The 25,896-nt window shown below is 28.8% G+C and overlaps 1 protein-coding gene across 3 annotated transcripts in view; it reads right to left on the minus strand.

Annotated features, from left to right (window-relative positions):
- Positions 1–2,797: 2,797 nt before the first annotated feature.
- The window catches only part of LOC142334408 (modifier of mdg4-like), a 288,350-nt gene continuing 265,251 nt past the window's right edge, over positions 2,798–25,896 (minus strand). The window contains exon 5 of one of the 3 annotated variants that reach the window (XM_075382407.1): positions 2,798–3,364. In XM_075382407.1, the coding sequence (XP_075238522.1) occupies positions 3,057–3,364 (308 nt within the window). In that variant the 3' untranslated portion in view covers positions 2,798–3,056. Of the gene's footprint in view, positions 3,365–22,851; positions 23,347–25,896 lie in introns of those variants that run through there. The other 2 variants (XM_075382485.1, XM_075382414.1) reach the window with 2 other exon arrangements.

The raw sequence follows: 25,896 nt of genomic DNA on the forward strand, positions 1-25,896 counted from the left end.
GCCGGTATTTTCTGCAGACTTTACATGACTGTCATTCATCGAATGATCATTTTACATAACTGTTGTATTAACTAAATATTTTACATGGGCTATCCCTTGTCTATTGAGTTCGTATCTGATTTCATCAAACAGAAAAGCATCAGGAACGCCAATCACAGCTTGGGTAGCGATAAGAAATTAATTATTAAATAACTAAATAACAGTTTTTAAGGAATGAAGGATTCCTGCATCTTCTTGTAAGAATCCACGGTACCCTCGATTGAATGCTATTTGTGTAAATTACTGTTGAGTAATGGTTTTTCACGTTCTCTGATTGTTTATGCAACAAAAATTTTAATTAGCATCCAGCATCGGCTATATTTTAATAAATTAGTGCTGACAGAATTAGACAAATTATTTAAGTTTTTGACAGTAGACTAATATTCAGAATAACAGTTAATCTTTTAATATTCTTTCTACAATACTGCAACATTATACAGACCTTACAACATTATAAATCGGAATCCTTTATCCTCCTATTAAGACAATTGTCAGATTAAGAATATTTGTAGTATTAAGAGTTTTTCTTCTTATATCATTTCAGAATGTTCTCGATTTTAATTTTATGTTTTTTTCATGTTTGCTTTTTTCTTTAAATTTTCCATTTTTTAAATCCATTTCGGGTTCAAAATATCCTAAACTCTGTTTTTTGTTTGAGGTCCTTTCCCATTCCTTTAATGCATACTCTTTTGTCTTTATATGCTATAACGACAAATATTTTAAAATATTTCACGGCTATATATTTTTCAGGATTTCTTGAAAATGTAAATCTTTTAACTGAGTAGTACATAAATCTACTTCAATACAACTCTTCTCACTGTGTTTCTTGCAACTATTTTCATTATTTATGGTTGGATATTTGATGCAGCTTGTTCAATGTTGACCTTATGCTATTCTAGTGTTCGTGGTTTGTTCCGTAAGTTTTTTTCTTTAAGGTAACCCCAAAAGAATAAATCCAGCGGTGATAAGTTTGGAGATCTCAGTGGACTTAAGCCACGACCAATGAGGCGATCATCAAAGAATTCGTTAATGAAAACAATTGCTAAATTTAAAAAATCGTGACTTTACGTTGTCAAATTGTAACCGACATGTTGCGTTTTATACGAGACCATATATTAAAAATAAAAATTATTAGTAATACATCTTAGAAATCAAGTAATAAAATAAGAATGAAATATTTATTTATAACAATATTACAATAATACTAAAACATTTTTATTTCCAATAAAATGAAAATAATAATTTCAACAACGATTTATAAACAATGTAACAATAAAATATTTCATTTTAACAACAGAATACCATATTTATGGTCTGTAAAATTTTGACCAAAAAGGATTAAATAAATAATTAATAGAAATTAAAAATTAATTTACATTAATATAAATTTATATAATATTAATAATAATATTATATTATTATTATTATTATTATATCTCATTTAATACATTAATATTATATTAAGTTCACGCTTGAATACATCTTATTATTGTCACTCATTAAAAACGTTAATAATAATTTACAGTATAGTATAATATTCAAAATAGAGTAAATATCAATAACAAACTAATTCTATAAAATTTAATAAAAAATAACGTTTAATACTTGGACATAAAAAATTTCAAATTTGAATAGAATTCATGAATACAATAATATATACAATCTATTGCCATCATTGTTATTCCGCTAAAAATCTTTATATACTTTAAACAAAAAGTCTTTAGACTACTATTTTTAAAGGCAAGGAACATCAAATGGTTTTCCTTTTTGTTTCTCTGAGTCTTATATATCTACATAAATAATAAAATTAAACATTAACTACCTAATATTATTTATACACAAATGTGTTTACTAAACTGATTGCACGTAAGGCACCAAATATTACATAAAAATAAAAATCACAGACAATATATGTACTCATTTTCATTCTTGGCAGTATAATTAATGCAATATTTTTCAAATTTTTTTTAAAAATTCAATTAATAAATAACATATACAATCAGAAATAAATAATGTGTATGTATGTGTGTGTGTGTGTGTGTGTGTGTGTATATATATATACAATATATTTTCTGTACACATCTCTATAAATAAGATAGAGAAAAGTACCTCTATAATACCTCAAACTTCTCAGTCAATTTTCAATATGCAAAAATTCTAAGTACATAAAGTAAAATGTAATAACAGTTTATACATGACTAAAATAATGCTAAAACTAATATTTGCATTTTAAAATGAAAACTTTCAATAAAGAAATATATATGTACGTAATACTACATTGAAAATGTTACATATTAATAACAAAAAGAAACAAGAATATCAATTTACTGCCCACCAAAATCAAACAAAAGTCACAGTTTATACTAAAAGTAGGAAATGCATGGTAATAATATAAAATATCTTTTGGATACAAAGTAGTATTTAATTGATATTTATAAACTATCATCTTTCTTTAATACCATCTTAATAGAAAAAAATAAATAAGTACAAAATTGCTTGCACTTACAGTTCAGAAAATCAAACTTAAAGTGAATGATTGATGTAATCTATTAAAATAGTCAAAAAATGAAAATGCATCAAAATAAACAAACATAAAATAAAATAATTTATAAACATAAAAAACGTTTCCAAACTTTAAATTATTCTATGAAGATTTATATTAGATATTTCTATATATTTTGAACACAAAAATACAGATTTCTTAAAGTTACAATTTCACAACCACAAACTTATAAAATTATTCTTTTATATCATTTAGAGCAGAAACATCAAAGGCACTTATAGAGATTTAACTAATGAAAATGCAAGGAAAAAATGATACCAACACAATTAAAAGTATCGGCTAAAACATTAACTAAATAAAAAATATATTATTTATAACATTTTAATTTTTATAATATTTATAACTTCAATAACAAGTTTCACTAGTATTAAAATAAGGGTATGCAAATACATAATTAATTTTTTTTGGAAGACTGCAATACCTAGAAATAAATGAAATTACAATACATCACATTTCATTCATAACTCAGGGGAAATATTTCTTGTTTTTCACTGTTTGCTGAAGTCTCTCGTGATGGTGTTGATACTGGTAGAAATCTATTAAGCAGATCTGAACATGGATGTTTATAACGACAGTGTGTACGAAGGTTATCACTTCTTGTATATGTTGCTTGGCAAATCGGACAAACAAACCTCCCTGGAAAATGAACATGGTAATGATTTCTGATATGAGTGACGACCTTACCGCATAATTTACATCGATGCAAATTTGAAAACCCTGGTACTCGATCAAATGTTAGCCTCATCTGCCAAGCTTTTGATCCTGAAACAAAGAATTACTTTTATAATAAATATTTTTGAACCAATAGTTTAGATCAACCTTAAAAAGATTTTTTTTTTTCATATTAGGTATTGTAAAAAAATAAAAAGTGTAAAAATTAAGGATATTATAAAAATAATTACTCATTTCTCTACTTATGCCAAACACCATTATATCAAAAGTAATAAAATTTATATAGAAAAGATGAAATATTTATTCCATCACACAGCACAATACTTACAAAACTGCTTATACTACGGAATAACATTTAGTATAAGTATATAAATAACAATCAGAATTACTTCATGGCATTTATCTTTTCATAAGAAAAGGAATTTATAACAAAATACTTACCTAATTAAGCAAATGTACTGGAAGAAGGCATTTAACAAAAATATAATATTTTAAGTTTAGCTATGATCAGACTGCTGAAATGTATATCATTCTAATCTGACAATCCTAACTATACAAATGCAAACTACTTATAAATTAATTAACATCTAAACCCCTGTTTCAATTTAATGGAATACAAATACTTTAATTCCAAACATTAGGAATTGAAAATGACAATTATCTATTTTCAAGCAGGATGAAATCTATGAAAGTTAAGATTTCACCACAATCTTCAAGTAAATTTATAAATAGCTAACTTTGTTGTGGTGTTTATAGAAAAGGATAATTTATACATTTTAGAGCTACATTAAATTGTATATGATTTATAATGATTATCAAATTGATATTGATAAAAGCACATAACCCTGGTCAACATGAAATAATATAATTTGGAACTGAGATAAGAAGGTGAATTAAATGAATTTTTTATGCTGAAAATGAAATCAGTTTTTCTTCATTACCCTCAGATTTTTAGATATGATCCTTTAAAATATTGAGAAACTTCTTAAATAATAAATACAAAAGTAATAATAATTACATTTAAATTTCCTACCTGAATTTTGCAGATATTAACCTTAATTTCTTTTTTCTTACTCTCTTTGTGTTCAATGAAGTCTTCCTTTTTAACATCCAGCAGTAGTCACTCATATATAGATTCATCCCATCTGCCTTGATAATATTGTTCCATCTGCAATATATCTTGATGGAACCTTTCTCCTTGTTCATCGCTGATGTCACCCAAGTTTAAAGAGTAAAAGTCCAAATGAGATAAAAAATGAATTTTCAATGACATTCTGTGGCCTAAATTTTTGTGTTTCACTAAGAGTTCATTTATAAGCTGATCACAGTTTTCAGCTTTTTTTGTTTCCAAGAAAACCACGAATGGTATCTTTGAATGAATTACATGCTGCTAGTTCTTTAGGATTCAGTTTGCTGTCAAATATATTTTCATGAATTAATTTTCTTATTTATGGCTTGATGAATATATTCTTTCTTTTAATTTGGCTTCACTTAATTGTGAAAAAACCTCAGCTAAATATTTAAACCTGTCTCCATCTTAATTAATGCTTTTATAAAATTCTTCATCAGGTTTAGAGTGTAGAGGTGGTAAAATAATATGATCTGCTTCAACAAGGGGAATATTGACAACATTTTCCTTTACTAGGGTAAATTGATTTTTTTTTTGCCAGTCTTTAACTGCGTAGTGTTTATCTGTTCCAGACTATCACACAAACACAAGAAACATGTATATTTTGTAAAGCCACTCTGGAGACCAAGAAGAACCCCTATTGCTTTCAGGTCAGCAATGATTCACCACAAATGTTCATCAAACTTAATAGCTTTTAAAATTTTTGACGTACTTTCATATGTTTCTTTCATTCCTACTGATATAGAAGAAAAATTATTTGAGTTATGCAACAACATTGACTTTAAGCTACTTTTTGATGAGTCTATAGATAAACATCAATCATGAATAACATATTCAATGTCCAGTTCAGACATTAGTCCCCTAACATCATGGCAGGAACAAATTAAACCTAAATAAATCTATAATTTATAATTAATACATTGATTTTCATTTCAATTTCTATATACTGAAATTTAAGGATCCTTGTTTAATAAGTTCCATTCTGTAAGACATGAACCTAGGAGTTACTGCATGTTGTTAGACAAATACAAGTCACAAATTAGGTCGCTCAGTTCTGCTTGTGTTATGAAGTAAGGTTCAGTATTTGATTCCTCTGGAGTGTAATTAATATCTATTGAAGTTGAGGATTCACTGGTTGAGCTTTCTGGGAAATCAGAAATTTCTTTCCAAGAAGCTGGAGCAATCGGAATCGGTAAATCAATACCGTGAAGTTCTGGTCTCATAGCTGAACGAACATTTGGGTATGCAATACTGCTTTACTGTTTGAATTGAAACCAGTAACATTTGTTAAGCAAAAATAGCAGTTATCATAATGGTTAGTAGACTTTCACTGAATCATAGGTTCGACAAGAGGCAAATGCTCTTTTTTCCATTTAACCACTGGGTTAGTTTAATGTAGCAATTCATGCATGCTACATGTGGAGCCCAGGAAATTATTTTGGTCTCCCAAGGGAGAGTCAAAATAATGTTTGTAAGCAGTTTTAATCAGATTCAATACTCATCTTCATTGACTTTTTACGATGAATTCTCCGCAATCGTAACAAAAAATTTTTGAAAATTTTTAGAAGTTTAATTTTTATTCATTGTAAAATTCAAAATGTTCTAATGAATGAAAATATACTGAAATATTACATTAATACTTAATTATAAAAAAAGATTAAGTTTTAATTTATAAATACTTAATTATTTAAAATACTTCACAAAATTGTTTCACCATGGAGTGCAATAAAACATAGTGAAACAGACACACACACACACACACACACACACACACACACACACAACTTAACAAATCTTTATATTCAATAAAATAGTACCAAAAGTTGTTCTTTAGCAAGTTTCTTGCTAAAGTTAGTTATCTATTCTTTGTTTAGTTAGCTATGTTTCTTTTTTTGTTTGCTTAGTTCTTGGTATGCCAAGAGCTGAAGTCATACTGAAGAAAATTTCATCATGAATTACTCGCTGACATGTTTTATGTACATATTTGGCATGAAATGAAATGACATCATCCGACTGTTATGTATCAAATATGGGTCTACAGCATGCATCACAATATAAATCAGATGTGAATAAGATAAGATACAGAAATAGTACTAACTTATTTGTATAGTTTGTTCCATGAATGACGGAACAAATAAATTTAACAGGGTTGTAACTTAAGAACATTACATGATGGGTTGTTTTGAAATAAATATTCAGATTCAGCATATAAAACATTAAATAGAACTCCTACTCCCTTTTCAGTTTCAAATTTTATGTTGACCAGTGAAAATTAATGATTCACAATTATGTAATTTTGCAAACATTTTTGAGTATTATTATCAATCACTGAATAGCTTTTATGGCTTTTTTATACATTACAAATATAAACTGCAAGACATCAATAGAAATTAATGTTTCTAAATATAGAATAAATAAGTAAACTTAAAATAAGTTGTAGTACCAAAATTTAACATTAAGATTTCTTTACTAACACATACAATTATTTTAGTATAGAATTCGCTAAAACAAATAGTTGTAATGGCCATACAATAAGGATGTACTGTGTTTTTGTAGTATCATACATCGTAGTAACATGAATATGAAGTAATGCATTAAAATGTTTTTATAGGCTATTTTTAATATTGCACTAAACATAAAACTGTAAGTCCAGAGTCATGGAAGTGTTTACTAACAAATGGGTATGCTCACATTTTTTCTAAGTCTTTAGCCTTAATCTGTACAAATGATGATGAAAAAACATACACAATTTCTGAATAAACTTTGTTAAATAGACCAAACTTTTTTCCTATGATTAACTGGGGGTATCAAATAAAATTGCAAAAAACAGGTTAAAAGAAGAATATTTTAGTTTATTTAAAATTATCATAAAAATATTAACAAAAATAATTTAAGTAAGTTTAAATTGAGTACCAAACATTTAAAATTCATACAAGAAAAAGTAAAAAATAAAACATATTGTGAAGAAAAAAATAAGTTAGAAAAAATAGTGAACTGGTTTTTTCAGAATTAAGATTTTTTAATTTTCATGAATAAGATCTAAAAACTGTTTTTCATAAAAGTTGTAAAACTTTCAAAATATTCAATATTTGTAAAGCCTTACAGCTAATAATAATCCAGAGAATCAGAAATCAGGTGATTTCTAATTTCCTACTATTTCGTAATAACTAATTTTATTATTATTATTATTCATGTACTGACTAATTACAACTGCAGCCAGTGTTGGTATCAAAATTATGGCAACTATGTGAAAAAAATTGCACTGAAGAGAATACCAATGACTGCAAATGTGTCAGAAGTACAGAGAAATAAAAAGAATAAAATTTTATGAAGTTATTATGATTAAATAATATTATTCTAATTTATGTTTTCATTAAAATGATATAACAGTATATTATAACTGATATAACAGTATATTCTTTTTTAATGAGGCATAGTCTAAGTGTGAATCTAGGTCAAAACTAATAATTGATGATCACTACCCAAGAACATCCCAACCCCCATAGGGGAAGACTGCCTTGTGATGATTCCGGTCGCCATCTTTCCCCTGTTTCTAGCCCTGATGACTAACCAAGGACAGTGATGATTTTCCCTTCATGACTGATACCCACTTCTTACTTTCTGCATCAAAGAGCATGTAATCCACCACCAACTTTCTGATCCAGCTACTAGTAAAACAGTTATTTTGTGTTTTTTTTTTTTAATCCGTAGGTTTCCTAACAAATCCATTCCTCTCACACATGAACCTAATAATTCTTCATATCCTCGTTCATTCACTACTGTGGTCAGAACAGTCCTTCATACCCTAATGTTTCAGTATTATATGTGTATTTAATCTCTCATCACCATTAATTTTCAAAAATTAAGTTGCTTATGTTATCTTCACAATTAGTGAAAGTAAATTGTTTTCAGAAGACTTAAAAGAATGACAATAAATATTTCTCAAATTAATCAGTACATGACTAAAAATAGAGTCCATAAATTACAAAATAATTAATATGTAAGTAAAAAAAAATAATCAATAAAAAATAAATAAATATAAGATTAATAGTCATGTTGATATAACTGTTTACATTTGTAGATAGCTTATTCCAATACATACAATAGAAGGGCTTGGAATTATTGTAACCTCTACGATTTTAAAAATTCTTCATGGATATTCAGTGTTTCTGTAAGAAACTCAACACTGGATTTTAATCTCCAATAATTACATTTGGTGTAAAAAATTATATTACATTGTTATACTTACACTGTAGAAAATAATATTTTCTATGCATGGAAAAAGGATTATTATATTGAGTGTTGTATATCACAATGCTGTCATTGATGAACAAAGCTAAGTAAGCATTACATCAGTGGTTCTCAACCTGTCACATGCGTCTCCCTAAGAGGAGTGTTATAATACTAAATGGGCCTCCCATGAACCTGTTTTGCACAGGAAAGTTTTTTGAAAGAAGGTTTAATATTAGAAATAGACACTCTGAGTTCTTTTTCTATATTTAGCTAAGATCTATATTTTGTCTTCAAAGCAGCCACAGCAGAAAATCCGGTTTCACAAAGGTGGGATGTTGAAAATGGTAATATTATATGAAATGCTCTTGTTTTTAGTGCAGAAAACTCATCATCCACCCCTGCCCAAAATTGAAAGAGTGATTTATTACTAAATTGTCTTTTGATTTTTAACACTTGCCTTGTGAAGTCTATGAGGATTTCTTCTTCAGCAGTATTGTGAAATGGATACCTAACACAGTTGTAACTTACTACAAAGTTGTCAGCAAGAAAATACTTTTTAAAATTCTTTGCCAGCATGGCTAAATGATTTTCAATGGTTACAAAAACAACTTTTATATGTTGTTCTTCAGCCTTGTAAGTTTTAACACATTTGCAAACATTTGTAGGTGTTTTTGATTTAAATTTCTGCTCCACAATTCCAATTTTCTACAAAAAGGATTAACTTTATCACTCATATCCAACATATGTGTATTTGCTCCTTCTCAAGGTTTGTTAACGAAGGTCTCCATGAGAGGGGAGCCCTTATTTTCTTGTGCACTGGTGGATTGCACGATAAAGTCAGGGATGGCGGAGTACAACGGTGCAGAGGAAGGCTCTGTCCTGGAGAACTCCAGGGCAAAGCCTCACTTGAAGGGGTCTAGCTTGGGATCCGAAGGGATAGGGCGGATGGAGGGTATGCAGTCTGTAGGGGCCAAAATATCCTCAAAAAAGGAGTAAAGGATTTTGGTCAAGTTTGGACAGCTGGTTGACTCGTACCTTTCTGAATGTTCCTTGATGGTTGCTGAACTGGCGTTGAAAAACGAAAACCTCCTTGGCGCAAACCAAGCCCTTGATTCAGTCGTTTCTCGACTGTCAGGCAAGGTGTATCAGGTGGTGGAAGGAGTTAAGAACTTCAAACCGGAAACGGGGAGGGTTCTTGGCTAGATCCACACTTCTCTGAAACGGGTCGAGGAGAAGGTAAAAAACCTGTCTCCTTTGCTGCGGTAACAGCCGTGCCGGGGCCTAAGCAAGTCCCCCGCCGCCGACTATCAAAATTAAGCGGGCCACTGTCAAATTAAGGGGTCCCTGTGATGCCTGGTCCGGGGCTTCGTCTGTGATGACGCAGCTGACCCTGAAGAAGATCCTGGACCCGCGGAAGGAAAGGTTTCAGATTTCCCGGGTCATAAAAAAAAGGGACCATGGAGTTGTTTTAGAGGTTGTTAATGAGCAGCAGGCGAAGCGGCTGCTGGAGGCCGACGTTCTTAGAAAGAACGGGCTGAAGGCTCAGTTGCTGGCCGAGCGGAGGCCGCAAATATTGGTCTACGATTTGCCAAGGGCAACGAGGGTAAAGGAGCCCAAAATCTTCAGGGCTATACACAGCAAAAATCCTGTGTAGGATATGGTTGGAGTGCCCAGCGCAGAGCCTTAATTGTATGCACTGATGTTTTTAAAACAACCTCCTACGAGGCTACTACTGTATTGGGAAGGGTTCTCCCAATCGATTTAGTGGTGAAAGTTCGGGTGACCATATGAAAATTGCCAAGAGGCAGGGAGGCCGAGGTACTTAGGATGTGGTTTCGAGCCAGGCCTGTACCGGGGCGGAACGGTGATCTCAGTGCACCGGTTCTAAATTTCGAACAGTTGACCATATCCTACCTACGGAGGAGTCTTTACAGCCTTGCGATGGAAGCATGGCAGCAAGAATGGCACGCCACGACTAAGGGAAGGTCCTTGTATAAATTTATACAGCATCTGGGGGGATGATGTGCCTCTCTTTCGTTTTTAAGGACACGGGAGCCTCAGTGCTCTCCAACTATGTAAATTTAAACCAATATGTGTTTCGGTTCCACCTGGCAGCTGATGCGTTGTGCGTCTGCGGGGAAGTCCAATTGAACGAACACATGATGTTCCATTGCCCAGCTCTCGGGGGACCAGAACTCAGGCTACCCTGGAACTTAGAGGTAAAGGGTAAAATTGACCACTCATAAGCGGGGAGTCAATGTGGCCAGAGCCGCATTGTTTGATTGTGTGAGAGTTCCTTGATGCGGTTGCTTTGTTCAACCGACATCAGTAGTTTACCTAACGGAAAAGACTCCTACCGCGCTGCTGTAGGAAGCTAACCGAGAGATATGGCTGACTACCAGCCCAGATTAAGGCTCCAAGCACTTTAATGGTGGACAGGTAGTTGCTGGTATTCAGCAGCCTAGGCTTGGCAGCAAATTGCTGTTTTTGACAAGATAAATTAATTATTGATAGTCATATATGTTTTAGTAGTTGAGTGTGTGCGACTACCCATTTTAGTAATATATGACAAGTGGGCGGTGGGACACGCAAGCGAGTGGTTTATGGTACCACGCTTATTCCGCTCACGCTTTTCGGTTAGCTCTAGAAGCTAGTTAGGACACTGGTCGCTAAACTGTTTCGTGGCTCAGTAGCCACTTGTGGCACAGACATTCGGTCTTATGCTTTAGGGCGGGAGAAATGCCAAGCAAACCAAACCAAATAACCTCTTCTACATCCAGAAAATTCTTTCTCTTAGATTTTTCTTCCTTCTTGGGAATAAGAAGATGCAGTGGGCTAAGTAGGGCAAGTAAGGGGCTTGAGAAACAGTTGTTATGCCATTTTTTTGTCAATAACTGGTTGATTTTTAATGTTGGCACACTCTTAGACAGTTCTCTTTCTGGTCAACAGAAAGCAGTCATGGAACATACTTTGCCATGATGCATCTCATGTTCAAATCTTTAGTTAGGGTTCTTTGGCATGACCTATAGGAAATTCCAGTCATTTTCTCCAATTTGTCAATTGTTCTACAACAATCAAACATGATGGCATTGCACACTTTTTCAACATTTTCATCTGTTCTGGATGTTGAGGGGCGACCCAAACGGGGTTCATTTTCAGGTGACTTTTGGCCACTTCTGAACCGGACAAACCACTCATAAATTTTTGTCTGGCTTAGAGCTTCCTTCCAATAAGCTTCCCGAAACACTGATCTGTTTCTATCACTGTTTTCTTTAACAGGAAACAGAATTTGAAGTTGTCACATTGCTCCTTAAAATTTGCCATTCCAAAATTACTGAGAGCCTTACAGCTGAGACTGAGGGGCTTAAGAAAACAATCATTATATCCGCTGCGAAGGTTCCTCATAAATGTTATCTGGCCAATGAGCAGGGAAAGTGTCTAGTAAATGTACCTAGTGGGAGAGGGCAACACTGCCAAACCACTTACCTACAGAAAATAACTCTCGTTTTTCTGTGTACCCCTTCGTAATTCATTAAAAGTCAATACAGCAAGTATTTTTATTCGTATATGAAGAGTGAACTACCAAAAGAGCGTATTTATTGCCTGAATGTATGCAATAAATACTGCAGAAAATAATTATTTAATTTTGTCAAAACCCCAAGGTAGGAAAACCATAAAAAATACCAAGCTTTGAAACCACCATAATGGAATGAGAAAAAAGAAATTATGCTAAGTGACTCTGGTTAAAATAAGTGATTAAAAAAACCAATGTAAATGAAAAAAATTATTTAAAGAATAAAAAATCTGCTAAACAAATAAAATTAAAAACAAGATATACATTGTATACACAGTGTATCATGAAGTTCTCCCAAGAATTTCTTAACCTATTCTACTCATGTAAATAATGGAAAAGTTCTTATGTCCTAAAATTTGATCTATTGCTGGGAAAGATTTCGCTTGGATTTTAGCTGTCCCGGTAAAATGAGGTTGTACTGAAATTTTGAATGTTAATTCAGGGACAGAATTAGCGATTTATTACGGTTTTTGACCTGAAAATAGGTCCCACAACCATATCTGCAGTAGTTTTTGAGAAATCTGGGTGTGAAAATCAATAAATTGGGGAAAACCCCCTGCTTTTTGTGTTTGATGTACAATAACTTTATTAAATGGGTAATAAACACATAAAAAATTTAAACAAAATTTGTAGAGAATTTAATCTGAACAAAATGGTGAAGATAAATTGAATAAAAAGAAGTTAGAAAAATAGATTTTTATTCAGAAACAGTAAACTACTACATTTGTCAGAAAAGTAGTTATTTAATGTAAATAAACAACATGTTTCCAACATGGAAACAAACAATACTTTTGATGAAGGAGACAATCTTCTAAAAAGTGAGTGGAATCAAATTTAATATTTTACAGTCTCTTCAAGAAACAGATCTTGATCTTTATGTAGGCATCATCAATGGTCTAGTTACTTTGACAACAATGCTATCATGGAAAGTATTTTCTCAAAGAACAAAGAAAAGGAAGGAAGTAAAGAAAATGATGAAACTGAACCAAAAATATATTTCCCATTCAACAAAGAAGCGTCACTTGCTATTCAGCTACTTTCTACCTATTTCTGATGTCACAATATAAATTAGAATTTTTAACAAGTTATAAATACTGAAATTAAAATTGAAGATATGTAATACAAATCCAAACCCCACAATCAAAACTTACTATTTTAGTCAAATATAAAAGTTTTCTTCAGACTCGGTAATTAATAAAATGACTTAGTTTATTTTGATGTATTGGGATAAATGATATTGTGTAAATATTATTTTAATTTTTTTATTTTGTCTGAATTTTGCATTTTGGCATTGAGTTTTTGCATAATGCTATATTCTTTACCAGAATACTTTGCTTAAAATTACATTATTAAAGGAAGCACTTTCAAAAATTGCTATCTTCATTTCTTTGGGAGTAAGTACATGATTCTCTTCTTTATGTTCAGTTTTTTATTTGTGTAATGAAAATTCTTATTAGAGTTTCTTTACATTAAAATTCTAAAACATTATCCCATTGTAAGTAGGTTGAAAATGCATGGATTTTTCAAGTATTTAACTAATATTATAATGAGAATCAGTCAATTTGATGCTGTTAGAGCAAAATAAATCTGATTTCAAATGTCATTTCTTTCAATAAACAAGCATCTGCTTTACTGAGTTTTCTTCAAACAGAATCATAATCGTAGTTGTTTAAGGGTTGTAATAAACTGGTTTTTTATCCTTTTGCTTAGTAATTTTGTGTATATAAGAATATAGTGTTATAGATACAGAAACACCAGTTGCTACTGTCTTGTGTTCTTGATAATTTTTTACTGGTATTGTAAAACAATTCTTTCACCTTCTTTTTTGTAGATGTTGAAACACTGGCTGATTCTTTAAAAGCTTGTTTATAACATTTTTTATAAAAAACTTTGGGTCAAACTGGAGACATCACATAACTTACTGAGACAGAGATATTGGGAAAATTGTTTTCAACAAATTATTACAAATACTATATTTTTTAAATAATATGTAGAATATATTCCAAAAAAAAAAAAAAAATCAACATATAAATAGATAAATCTTGCTTAAAGAAACAAACAATTCAGAGTACTTTATTAGTATAATAAAAAAAAGAAAAGAAAACAGTTACAGAATTAACTGAATTTATTTTGGAAGTGAAAACTTCTTTAGGCGCGTTGTGTCAGAATATTTTTATCTCTATATTTTTGTAAACGTAATTTTGTTAATTCTTTTTCGTGTTTTTCTTTCATCAGACATTTCTGATCGTGAAGAATTGCTCTTTTGCCTTTCTCTATATTGCTGAACACGCAATCCTATTAATTCATTAGAATGTTCATTTTTTTGAAAAAATTTTCTGTTATGCCTTTCTCTATACCACTGGTTACAAAATCTTCTAAATTCTTTTGAATGTTCATTTTTAGCCATTACTTTGTCACTATTTTTTTCATAATTACTGTCATTCTCTTCATGTTTTCCTTTTTTGAATATTTTATAAGTCAAATTTTCATCTTCGCTTTCATCGTCAGTACCTCTTTTGCGGCTGTTTATTAAACTATAACATCTATTTTCATTTTTCTCCATAACTGATCCTAATAAAATATTTTTTTAAATTATTATAAAGCTCAGTCAGAATATATATACTATAGCCTATTATAATATTTTACAAGCACAATTCTATATGAATTAAATGTATACAAAGGAAATTTTTATTATGTATTAATTTATAATTAATACAATAATAATATTAATTTATAATTTATAATTAATATTGGGCTTCAATAATTCATACACAGAACATGTTAGTTTAACAGTTATGAATCTAAATGACAGCAAGAGCATTAGAATGAATGCTCAAAACTGCTACAGAAACATGGGAATAATCAAAACAATTGGTCAGCTTAACATACACTAAAACAGTAATAAATAACATACTTCAAACAAGGTATGCTAACAACAACCTATATAACTATAATAAACAGTCACTACATGTGACAACTTAATTCACTTAAATTAAGATAATGCATTTCTTTCTTTTGGCTTATGAGTATAAATGATACAATGATGGTGTTATGTTAATAATCTAACAAGTCCTCGAGCTGTCAATATTTCTTATAGTTTTAAACAGGAAAGACAAAAAAGATATTGCTACTCAGTTCCAACATAAATTTTGGGATTCATAGTCATGTATTTACTTAATTTGTAGAATTGAATTCATTTATTACATGTAAAATTGTTACAGTCACTACTCTCAACTTTCACTTTGTGTGTATATATTTCTCAAAAGAATGTGTGAACTCTTTTAGTTTTTCAATATCAAATAAATGAATACTCATGGTGAGGGATTAAGAAATATTATGGCATGTATGAATGGAACAACTGCATCAACATCATGTATAGACTCGTTATCCAACTCTCGTGCCAAGATCAGAGTACACTTGGAATTAATTTCAGTGTAATACTGAGATTTGCACTATTTGACTAATTTCAAGTACAGGAACACAAATTAATTTTGATTTTTAAAGTCCTACTCTCATATTTTATAGTATCAATGATGCTGAAAGCTACTAAATTATTTTAGAGCATAATTAATATATTGACACAGTCTTTAACACTGTAAATATTCTCTTAGTTCTCTGGCTATAAAGTTGGAATTTTGATCCTGCCAATATTAAGAGTGTGGCTAACCAGAGAATGTGTGAGACACTTACAGTTAAGAGACAAACAGCAATTAACAAAAGGCTGGAAAATCATCCCAATCTTTATCCTGGACATTTATTGGAAGAAAAAATATTTATATTTTTGTGATTTTAAATATCCATATTTAAGCTTCTTGAGTTAAAACTTATTTATAAAATAACATATACAACATATACTGCTGGGTACATTTGAGATTGTCTCCAGAAAATAACAGAAATAGCTGAAGTTGTCATTTGGTAATATACACAGAAGTAAAGCAATAAATTCTTTTATTTAATTTTATCTATTTTATAAGCTTGTAAGGGTCATTTAGAATTCTGTTCAATTTAACAACAGATAAGCATAAAAAGAACATATACCCACAAACATAAGTTTGTACAATACAAATGAGTTGAGGATGCATCATAAAATATATCATTTTGTGATTCTAATGATCCATACAATATCAATACTTTATACTGTATTAGTTCATGTGTAGAGACTTCACCAAACTGATCTAACATTTGAAAAACAAATTTTGGTTTTTTAATTCAAATTTATTTAAATTTCCTGCTGAATAATAAGGTCTATATGCGTTCTCAATTTTTTTTTTACACACCCTATTCAGTAGGTTTATGCAGGCTAGTTTATCTGGATCACCTACTTTTAAAGAGTATGGCAATGTGATTCCACAGTTCTGAGTTAGAGATTTGTTGTTATACTTCAATATGTTTAAGAAAAATCATCTAAATTATATAACTTTAATAAATTTTTATCTCTTAATTAATAAAATGTGTAAAAATTCTATTCAAACACAACAGTGATCTTACAGTGATGTGATAATAGGAACTGATGTTTTACTAAATCATCATTTACAATTATTTCAATTTCTACAACAGTAAATGCTTAAAAAAATATTTTTATTGGTAATACTATCTAATATTATAATTATAATATTATTTTTAATAAGGAGAACAAAATTAATGAAGAAACATGTTTTTATTTGTAAAAAATATAATACATAGTGCAAAAACTATTATTCTTACAGAAACTAAAAAAAGTCAATTAACTTATAAAATTTTAACTTCATTTTGTTATGTTAAATTAAGACAAGATGTATTCTTCAAAATGATGTGACAAAGAAAAATTGTATGAACGTGTAAGACACTTGAACTCACCATAGAATTATTATAAGACTGTTGCATACAGTTTTGTGATTCCACTGGGTTGGGCTGCACTGTAGTTTTTGTTTGTTGGCAAAACATATTTCCTTTATGATCTAAATTATTTATGTTTCATTCGCTGAGTCATAAATTACAGGATGTCACCATGCTAATTCAATAAAAACTGTTCTCATTTATATTTTATAATAATAATATTCTGAATGTAAAATAAATTAAATAATAAATGTGGAAAATAATAAAAAAATACATACAAAATATAAAGTTATCTAGAAAATATAAAATTAAAAAAGAAAAAACAACGTAGCATATGGTATTATGCAATTTAAATTTAAAGATATTGTTAATAATTAACTTTAATTTCACTGTTTGCATACCATCTATGCACTGAGTAGTAGTGTACGGTACTAACATGGACCAGTTAGCAAGTTAATCATTAACTTATGAGTTAATGGCTAGTGTTAATACCAATGAAAACATAAATAGAACAAAGAACAGATGCATTAATATTAGAAAAAAACAAAAATGCTAATGAATGTTTGGTTTTAAACAATAGTGATAATGTTGTTGAATCCAGTGATTCACAAAAATAATAAAAGATAACCTCAGGACCACAAAAGATATTTCTGTCATGTGAAAACACTACAGAAAATATTTTATTGATCTTTAAAAGCAATATAATAAAACAAAACTTCACCTGTTTATTAAAATCCATGCAAAGAACTAAACTACACATTGAATGGACAAATGACTTCACATTAGTTCAGATTCCATTTTATTCTTCAACCAATTATTCTTCAACAAATATTTTATTTGCTTTTAACAAACTTCTTGTTAAATGATTATTAACATGAATTCTAACAGAGAAAAATGTTATTATCAGTATTTACAATAATGAAGTATGATTGAAGAAAAACTAGAACATTGGTATATGAATTTATAGCTGCATTAAAATAATGGTACCAAGAACTTTATATAAATACTATCTTGGCATGTCAGTACAAAAAAAAAAATTGAACTTAATCTAAACCTGCACTACAACTATCATATTTCTTGGTTACAACTTTCTTATTACTGAGGAAGGAAAGAAATTTTTTGACAGCGCAAAGGGATCTTTTTTATTGAAAACTGCTTTTATCACAAAAAATGTGCACAGTAACAAAAAGATATTTTTTTGTTTCTACCATTATGGTAGTTTTTCTATTAAATTTTTGTTCTGTGTAATATCACTAACATTTAGATATTGTTGATCCACAGAATTTTACAAAATTACATGCTTTCATTTCTTGTGTCAATTATGAGTATCTAAACTTTTCTTAAAACCTGCACACAGATATTTGGTATGATATGCTAGAAATAAAGGAATTCAATGCAGGTAAAGGATTATAGCAAATTATTTAAAGTGAAATAAAGGTAATTTTTAATACACCTTATTCTAGATTTTACTTGTGGTGAAATATAATGTCTTAGTCAGGTAACAAAGTAAATAATGTAAATCTAAAAAATAAAACAACTGTTTATAACACTGTTTTCCATTTCTTAATAGTTTTTAATAAACTTTCCGTTAAATTGTTGTTATTATTATTAAATATGAATTCTGATACAGGAAAATCTTATTATCATATGTAAAAACTAAAGAATTAAAAACTGTAACATGGGATTAAAAATTTTTGACATAAACCAAACCAGTTTGAACTATGACAAATCATTACTAATGCAAATATTAAAAAAAAAATGCTAATAGTTGTTTTATTTACTTACAGTAACAACAAAATATAGAAGACACACAATGAAAATAATTTATTTAACATTTTACAACATGTACATTAACAGCTCAAAGTTATTTTTCATACTTGTAAAAACTTTTTTAATGTTAAAAATCAGGTACGGTGAAAAAGCTAAACTTTTGCATATTTAATCAGTCAATTTATCTAGTAGTAAAATATTCTAACATTAATTGTACAATACATAATTATTAACAAAAAATTATTTACAAATACACACTTTCAATTCAAAAGCTATGAACTACAATAAAATTAATTTGTAAAAAAATAAAATAATTGTGGTATAAGAGCTATTGATATTAATATAATTTGAGGTAAGTTCTAAAATTTAATCTAAAGATATGAATTCTTATTTGGACGTTTAAATTTCTAAATGTTTAATTTTTATTAACACTGATTTACACATTTACAACTAGACTGCATAATTTAACATTGTTGTTAGTCTTATTCATTAAAAGCAATATAAGTTCATTAAGCAATAATAGTAATCATTACAAGAAAAAGAACCCAAAATCTCAAATTTTCGTAGTTACATGAAAACAAATATTTTTTTTTTTTGTTGTTCTTTTACTAACTCTAATATATTTATGATTAGAAGTCTTACTTGTATATAATATTACAAATAATATAAATACATTACATCAAAATATTTTATTATTTTTTTTTTTTTAAACAGTGGTCACTGTGAAATAATCTGTCTTTATGATCAATGATTGAAATGTGATGAAATTCGGATCTAATTTTCTTACAGTTATTGGTTGCAGACAGCTTTTGTAGGATGGAAACTAGAGGGAAGAAATCAGCAATCTACGTAACTAATGACATTGAAAGTTCAATGATGAACCTCACTGAATCAGCAGGGAGTATTATTATGAAATGATTGCAGTATTATTAACAAGTAATAAAATCAAAAACTTTAAAAAACCCGTTTTAATGAAACATATCTACTGCAGCGCCCCCTGGCAGCTTATAACTGTAATCTAAGAACCTGCTCTGAGGTGACACCTATGTAATGCAAAAAACCGCATCAAAATCAGTTCAACTGTTTTAGAGAAATACATCTACTGCAGAACCCCCTGGTGGCCTACAACCATAAAACTAACCTACGAACCTGCTCTCAGGTGATACCTGTGTAATGCAAAAAATTGTATCGAAATCGGTCCAGAAGTTTTTGAGGAAAACAGTAATATACATTCACACACACACACACACACACACACACACACACACACACACACACACACACAACCTCTTAGCCCGAACCCATATACTGCCTCCGTTCTGTTGTGGGTAAAATGCTAATCTTAAAATTTTTCAGATGTTCTGTGTAGGTCACTATTTATGTCTCCTCACTGAGTATCCAGTATGTAAATGTAATAAATAAGGTTCCCTCATAAACGTGTATTCATCAACAACACAGAATATAATGAACAGTACTGAAAATGGATACTAAGTAAAAGATTTTTTAAGTCTATTTACCACAGTAAGCAAAGTGACAGCCTATGTAAAATATTTTAAAGATTATTTTTAATGGCAGTTCCAGTTTAAGCAGGAGTTTATGCCCTAAAACTGTAATTGTGGTATAAGTCTAAAAGAGTCAGGAAAACATTCATTGGAATTCTGGAAAAAATAGTATAATTTTTGACTTGTACCTGAAATGGGATATACACATTGAAAACTTGCATTAAAACTTAAAGTATCTAATTTTTAAGTTTTATAAAATCAATGGACTGAAAGATAAAGATTAATTAAAAAAAATTATTCTGCTTATGCACAAACTGTGCTCCAATGTGGAATAAGAGTATGGGATGGGGCTTTTGTCATACACTTTAATAAAATATTTATAAAACAAAAGAATATAATTAAAGTAGTACTTGGTAGAACAATACTCATAATACAATTTAAGTCATTTAGATAACTATGTTGAACCTCATACTGATTTAAGTTGTGCAGAAGACAATTTTATTTTATTAGTAATAACTTAATAAATCTTATTCCCGAGAGATTCATTGAAAAAAAATCACCAATTCTCTTGTTAAACAAATGGGTTAAATTACAATGGGTTAAATGTAACAATAGTCTTTCAACACTAAATTAATTAACCCCTTGCAAGCTGCATGTATTCGGAGATAACAACAATAATTTTACATACTTGTGCTAATATATTTATATTAACATTAGGGTGTATTATTTATTTATATTACTGATGTAATTATTATGTTTATAAAATCATCCTTTTTCAAAGCTTATTATATAAAAATGGGTAAATCACCTCTTTTCATTGAACTTCATCTAAACAACAATGATTGAATCGGCAAAGTAATTTTTTTCTTTTTTTGTAACATTGCTACTTGTTTCTCTTATTTTGTTACTTGAACTATACTAATTGCTGGCATTCAAGATTTGCTTTACTGGCAAAGCCCATATTGCTAAAGAAACTATGTTTAATATTATTTTCCTTCATATTATAATATACTGTTAATTATTGTACCTGTCGAATGTTGTAAAATAAGGCAAATAAATAAAATACATTTTAGCTAGCATTTCTTGACAGTTCTTTGTTTCCATTCTCCACTGTATCTTCATTATTAGACTCAGTAAATTACAACATTTTTTTAAATGTATGATGATAATACTTAAATAGTTTTGAAATCAACATTTGAATTTTTGGAATATTGAATTTTTTTGCTAGTATTTTCAAGAGAATAATATGTTAAATAAATTTTATCCTGTTAAATTTTATATCATTTCGTGCAGAAATTTTATAAAAAGTAGTTATTGGGAATTTTTTCATCAATAATTTGTATGTGAATGTGAAATTTTATCAAAATCTAAGTATCATCATTCACAGTCATCTATCATAACTTAAGATAAATTACACCATATTAATTTCTTACTAATAATATGTAGGAACATTAATAACATTATAGTTTGGCAATAGACATTTGGTAGAATAGCTAGTGAACTATTCAACCATGTATTTATTAAAAATACTAATCACTACTTTCTCATGATGATTCTAATTATATAATACAAAACAGTTGATAGCAAACTGAAGGACAACACATACATTTTTTGTTATAAATAAAAAAAAAAGATAATTCAGAATAGTATTTTTGCTAATAAAGTAAATAAAAAATAATAAAGCTTTAAGAAACAAATAAGTGATTTTTATTTTTAATTACAAGGCTTTATGGACACTATAAAGATAAAATAAAAATATAATTCAAGTAGCAAATTTAAAAGCTAATTTAAAAACAGAATGAGACTATTGTCAGAAATAAGGGAAAACATAAAAAAAAAACATTAATAATAATTAGGGGAAAATTAAACTTTTTCCAGTCTATCCATGGAACAAAATGTTCTTAAATTTACATGCCCACTTTTTCTTTTAATAGTTTAAATCTCTTTATGGTATACTATCTATAAAGCTTTCAATCAGGAAAGTTACTCAGTTATGAAAAAAATAATAAAAAGACAACATTTTCCAGGAACTGATGCTTAAAACAATTGGGGCTTCTTTAGTTTTGTGAACTGGTTAAAAAATTCAGGACTACATTGAAATTTTTGTGTAATCATTAAACTTCAAAATATCAGGTAAAATAAAAAAAAATTAATTCAAATATATATTATATGAGTATATCTAAAATGTACATTGTATAATTCAAAATACACTCGATTGCAAATATTATTTTAGATATAATATTTTACTCACTTCAAAATATATTAAAGAGCTAAACATAAAAATCAAATTCAAATGTTATAATTGGAACAGTAATAACTACTAGCAGCACAGGTTGCTGTAAATACATAATAAGTAGCTGCTAGCAATCAGAATCCTTATTCTGACTGAATGTCCTTACTCCTAGATGAAGTTCTACTTCCAGAAAGTCATGCTAATTTTTTCCCTTTAAATATTAATATATTTTATTAAAGTGCATAAAGCAGTTCTAATTTTTATGATAAAATTGCTCTAGTAACTTCTTCCTAAATAGATAATTTATAAATAACATTAAACATTTTAGTGTTATAAAATGAAAAAAAAATCAAATTATTAAGCATTACAAAAATAAATATCTCTAAATTAATAGATCTGGAGGTATTTGTCAGTCATTTATTCATTAAACATATATATATTCATCAGCTATTTATGAAAATAAACACTCCTTAAAAAAAAAAAAAACAACTGAAGTGTACAATTACTTATAATAAAAAATTTACTGAACAATTCAACCAGTATCTGATCCAGTCGGTAAAGAGACACTAAAGTTGCAATGTTTTGTTTTAATATGGCATTTAAGGTTATCTCTCCTAGTAAACACTTGAGCACAACAGGGGCACTTTAGATTCTGCGGAATGTGGCTGCGCCTGTGATGCCATCGATTGGTAACTGTTTTGCCACACAGACGGCAGAGGTAGTGAAATGATGAGACACGGTCAAACAATGCATCATATTCATCACGTTGGTTAGAGAACCCACCTTGTGATGTCCGGTTCTGTTCGAACAACAGTGCTGGAACAGATAGACCACAGAGGAGTGTTATCGACCACGTGGATATAAATTTACATATAGACTCAACTTTTTACTATTTTTGTGAAAATCTATAGTATCATAATTCATATTAAAAGTTTTATATTAAATTTATATTTATAAATAAAAAACAAAATTGGAGATTTTAACAAATGCCAAATTTATAAAATAAACTACAATAAAATGTAAAATTTAAATCAAAATTGTGAAATAAATTCTTCTACGATTTGAAAATTACAAGATTTTTGAATATCAAGAAAGTAGTAATCTACAAATGTAAAAGGATGTTAAAAACTGTTTAACATGTTGCAACCCACTGCAATTTTTTTTTCAATAAAAAAATTAAATTTTAAATTAATTTTTTTAATTTTTTTTTAATAAAAAATATATAAATATGTATTGTTTATGTTAAAGATTACCTACACATTTAAATCTAAGTTTATAATTTAATTCTTATTTAAATAAATTTATTGATAATGTTAACAATCCATTATTAAATAATTAAAAAACACTAAATTACATGGTCTTTCAAGGATTTATTATCAGGTGATCCAATCATATCATGAATTAATTCTAAAACAGGACTTAATTCAAATGACCTATCTACGGAATCACCTTTACTAGCTAGCTACTAATTCTGAAATTTATTTGCAGTGTTCTGAAAATAAAATGCATTATGGGCTAATTAGTTACTGAACGGACTATACTTAATTTTTTGAACTACAAGAAAATTTGAACTTAAAAATTGCGAAAAAAGAGCTATTTAAAATCTGTCAGAATCATGAATAAGAAAAAAAACAAAACAATAATAACAAAAAAAAACTTACTCTGATTCAGATAGGAGTGAGAGAAGCATTTAGTCTATTATGATTGTTTTGATCTTGTTCATACTTGAAGCAATACAGGAATATAAGGTAATTTTATGAATAGAGAATCTGAGAAAATAATTAAAAATTTTAAAATTCGCTAATGATATTACTTTTTTTCAGAAACCAAAAAATAAATTGGAAGAAATACTAAATGGTATGGGTTTACTGAAAAGACAAATTTATTTTGAAGACAAATAAGATTAAAAATAAACAAAGGAGGATAATGAGGAATTAAATAGTAAGATAGTGGAACACAACATACCAGAAATTGCAGAATTTCTTTTTAAGTAGTATAGACACAGAAGTATAGTGAAGAAATCTGACACCAAAACCAGACTAGCACAATCAAGGAAAAAGGTTTGCCAGTATCAAATACAGGTCTAATAACTATAAAAGAATTTTTGAAAATATTTGTGTATGATGTAGTAATTTAAGAGTATGAAATGTGAACTATAGAATAAATTAGGTGGGTTGATAAAATTTCAAATGAAAAGGTCCTAAGATGAACAGAAAAGCAGAGAAAATTCTGGTAGAATATTGTAGGTAATCTATGTTAAGGGTGGAAATAAAGATAAAAACTGTACAGAAAAGCAAAGATGGTGTATAAAATAGATGATTGAGAATGTAAGATATAGTGAATACATTGAGCAAAAATTTAGCAAAGAGAAGAAAAAATGAAGAACAAGAACCAAACAACCAGCCAACTGGATGACTGACTAACTGAACAGGCTTGGTTAACTGTCATTGACCATGTTGAAGTTTTTTAAAAAAAAATTAACCATTTATTTTTATTGACAGGATCTTCTTCATAATCTGTCAACATATAATATAAATTTTTATATTACTAACATAGTGGAAGAAATATCTTTTTTTGTTTTACTGCAACATTAAAATTTTAGCAATTTTTATTGTATAAAATTTTTTAAGATTGTTGGTTACTCTGGCAAATAAATCTTATGAATCTTTCACTCAGTATCCAATTCAAAAGTGTAGTCTACACTGGTTATAAACTCAAAGTTGTATATAACTACAGATAAGCATTCTGTGAACTTGCCATCAGGTTAAAGATTTCTTAGTATTATTTTTTCGTACCTTATTTTACATTATTATCTTATTAAAAGAGGGCATGCACCTCAGTCAAATTTCCTAATTAAACTTAGCTGAAGTTTAAACCTACGGCGCATTTGAAAAATCAAAATGTTTTAAATTCATCAAATAGGATGTTTGAAAAGAATACATAAACATACTGAAAAAATGGTAGCATTAAAGATTATGAGTATAGACCAGTTTTAAATAAAAAATACATATCATTTAGTCAACTAATAAAAATAAATATTTACTAGTATATAAAAGTAAAATTTAAAAATCATTTAATAATCTATACATATGAGAACATAAATTAAAATTATGAAAAAATAGATGGTTTTATAAAATATAATACCAGTGTTATTATTTAAATTAGAGCATGGAATATTGGAAGAGCGATTAGAAGTGGTAGTCTAGAGAATCTAAAAAAAGGGAAAACTGATAGGTTAAATTTAGATAAGTAGGAATGAGTGAGAAATGGAAAGATAACCAAGATTTTCAGTCAGGATAGGACTTTTCAGACAGGTAGGTCAGGGTAGGACTCAGGATTCTTAAGACTAAATTATATTAAGAAAAT

The sequence above is a fragment of the Lycorma delicatula genome, chromosome 1, assembly GCF_047948215.1.
Source record: "Lycorma delicatula isolate Av1 chromosome 1, ASM4794821v1, whole genome shotgun sequence".
Taxonomy (NCBI): Eukaryota; Metazoa; Arthropoda; class Insecta; order Hemiptera; family Fulgoridae; genus Lycorma; species Lycorma delicatula.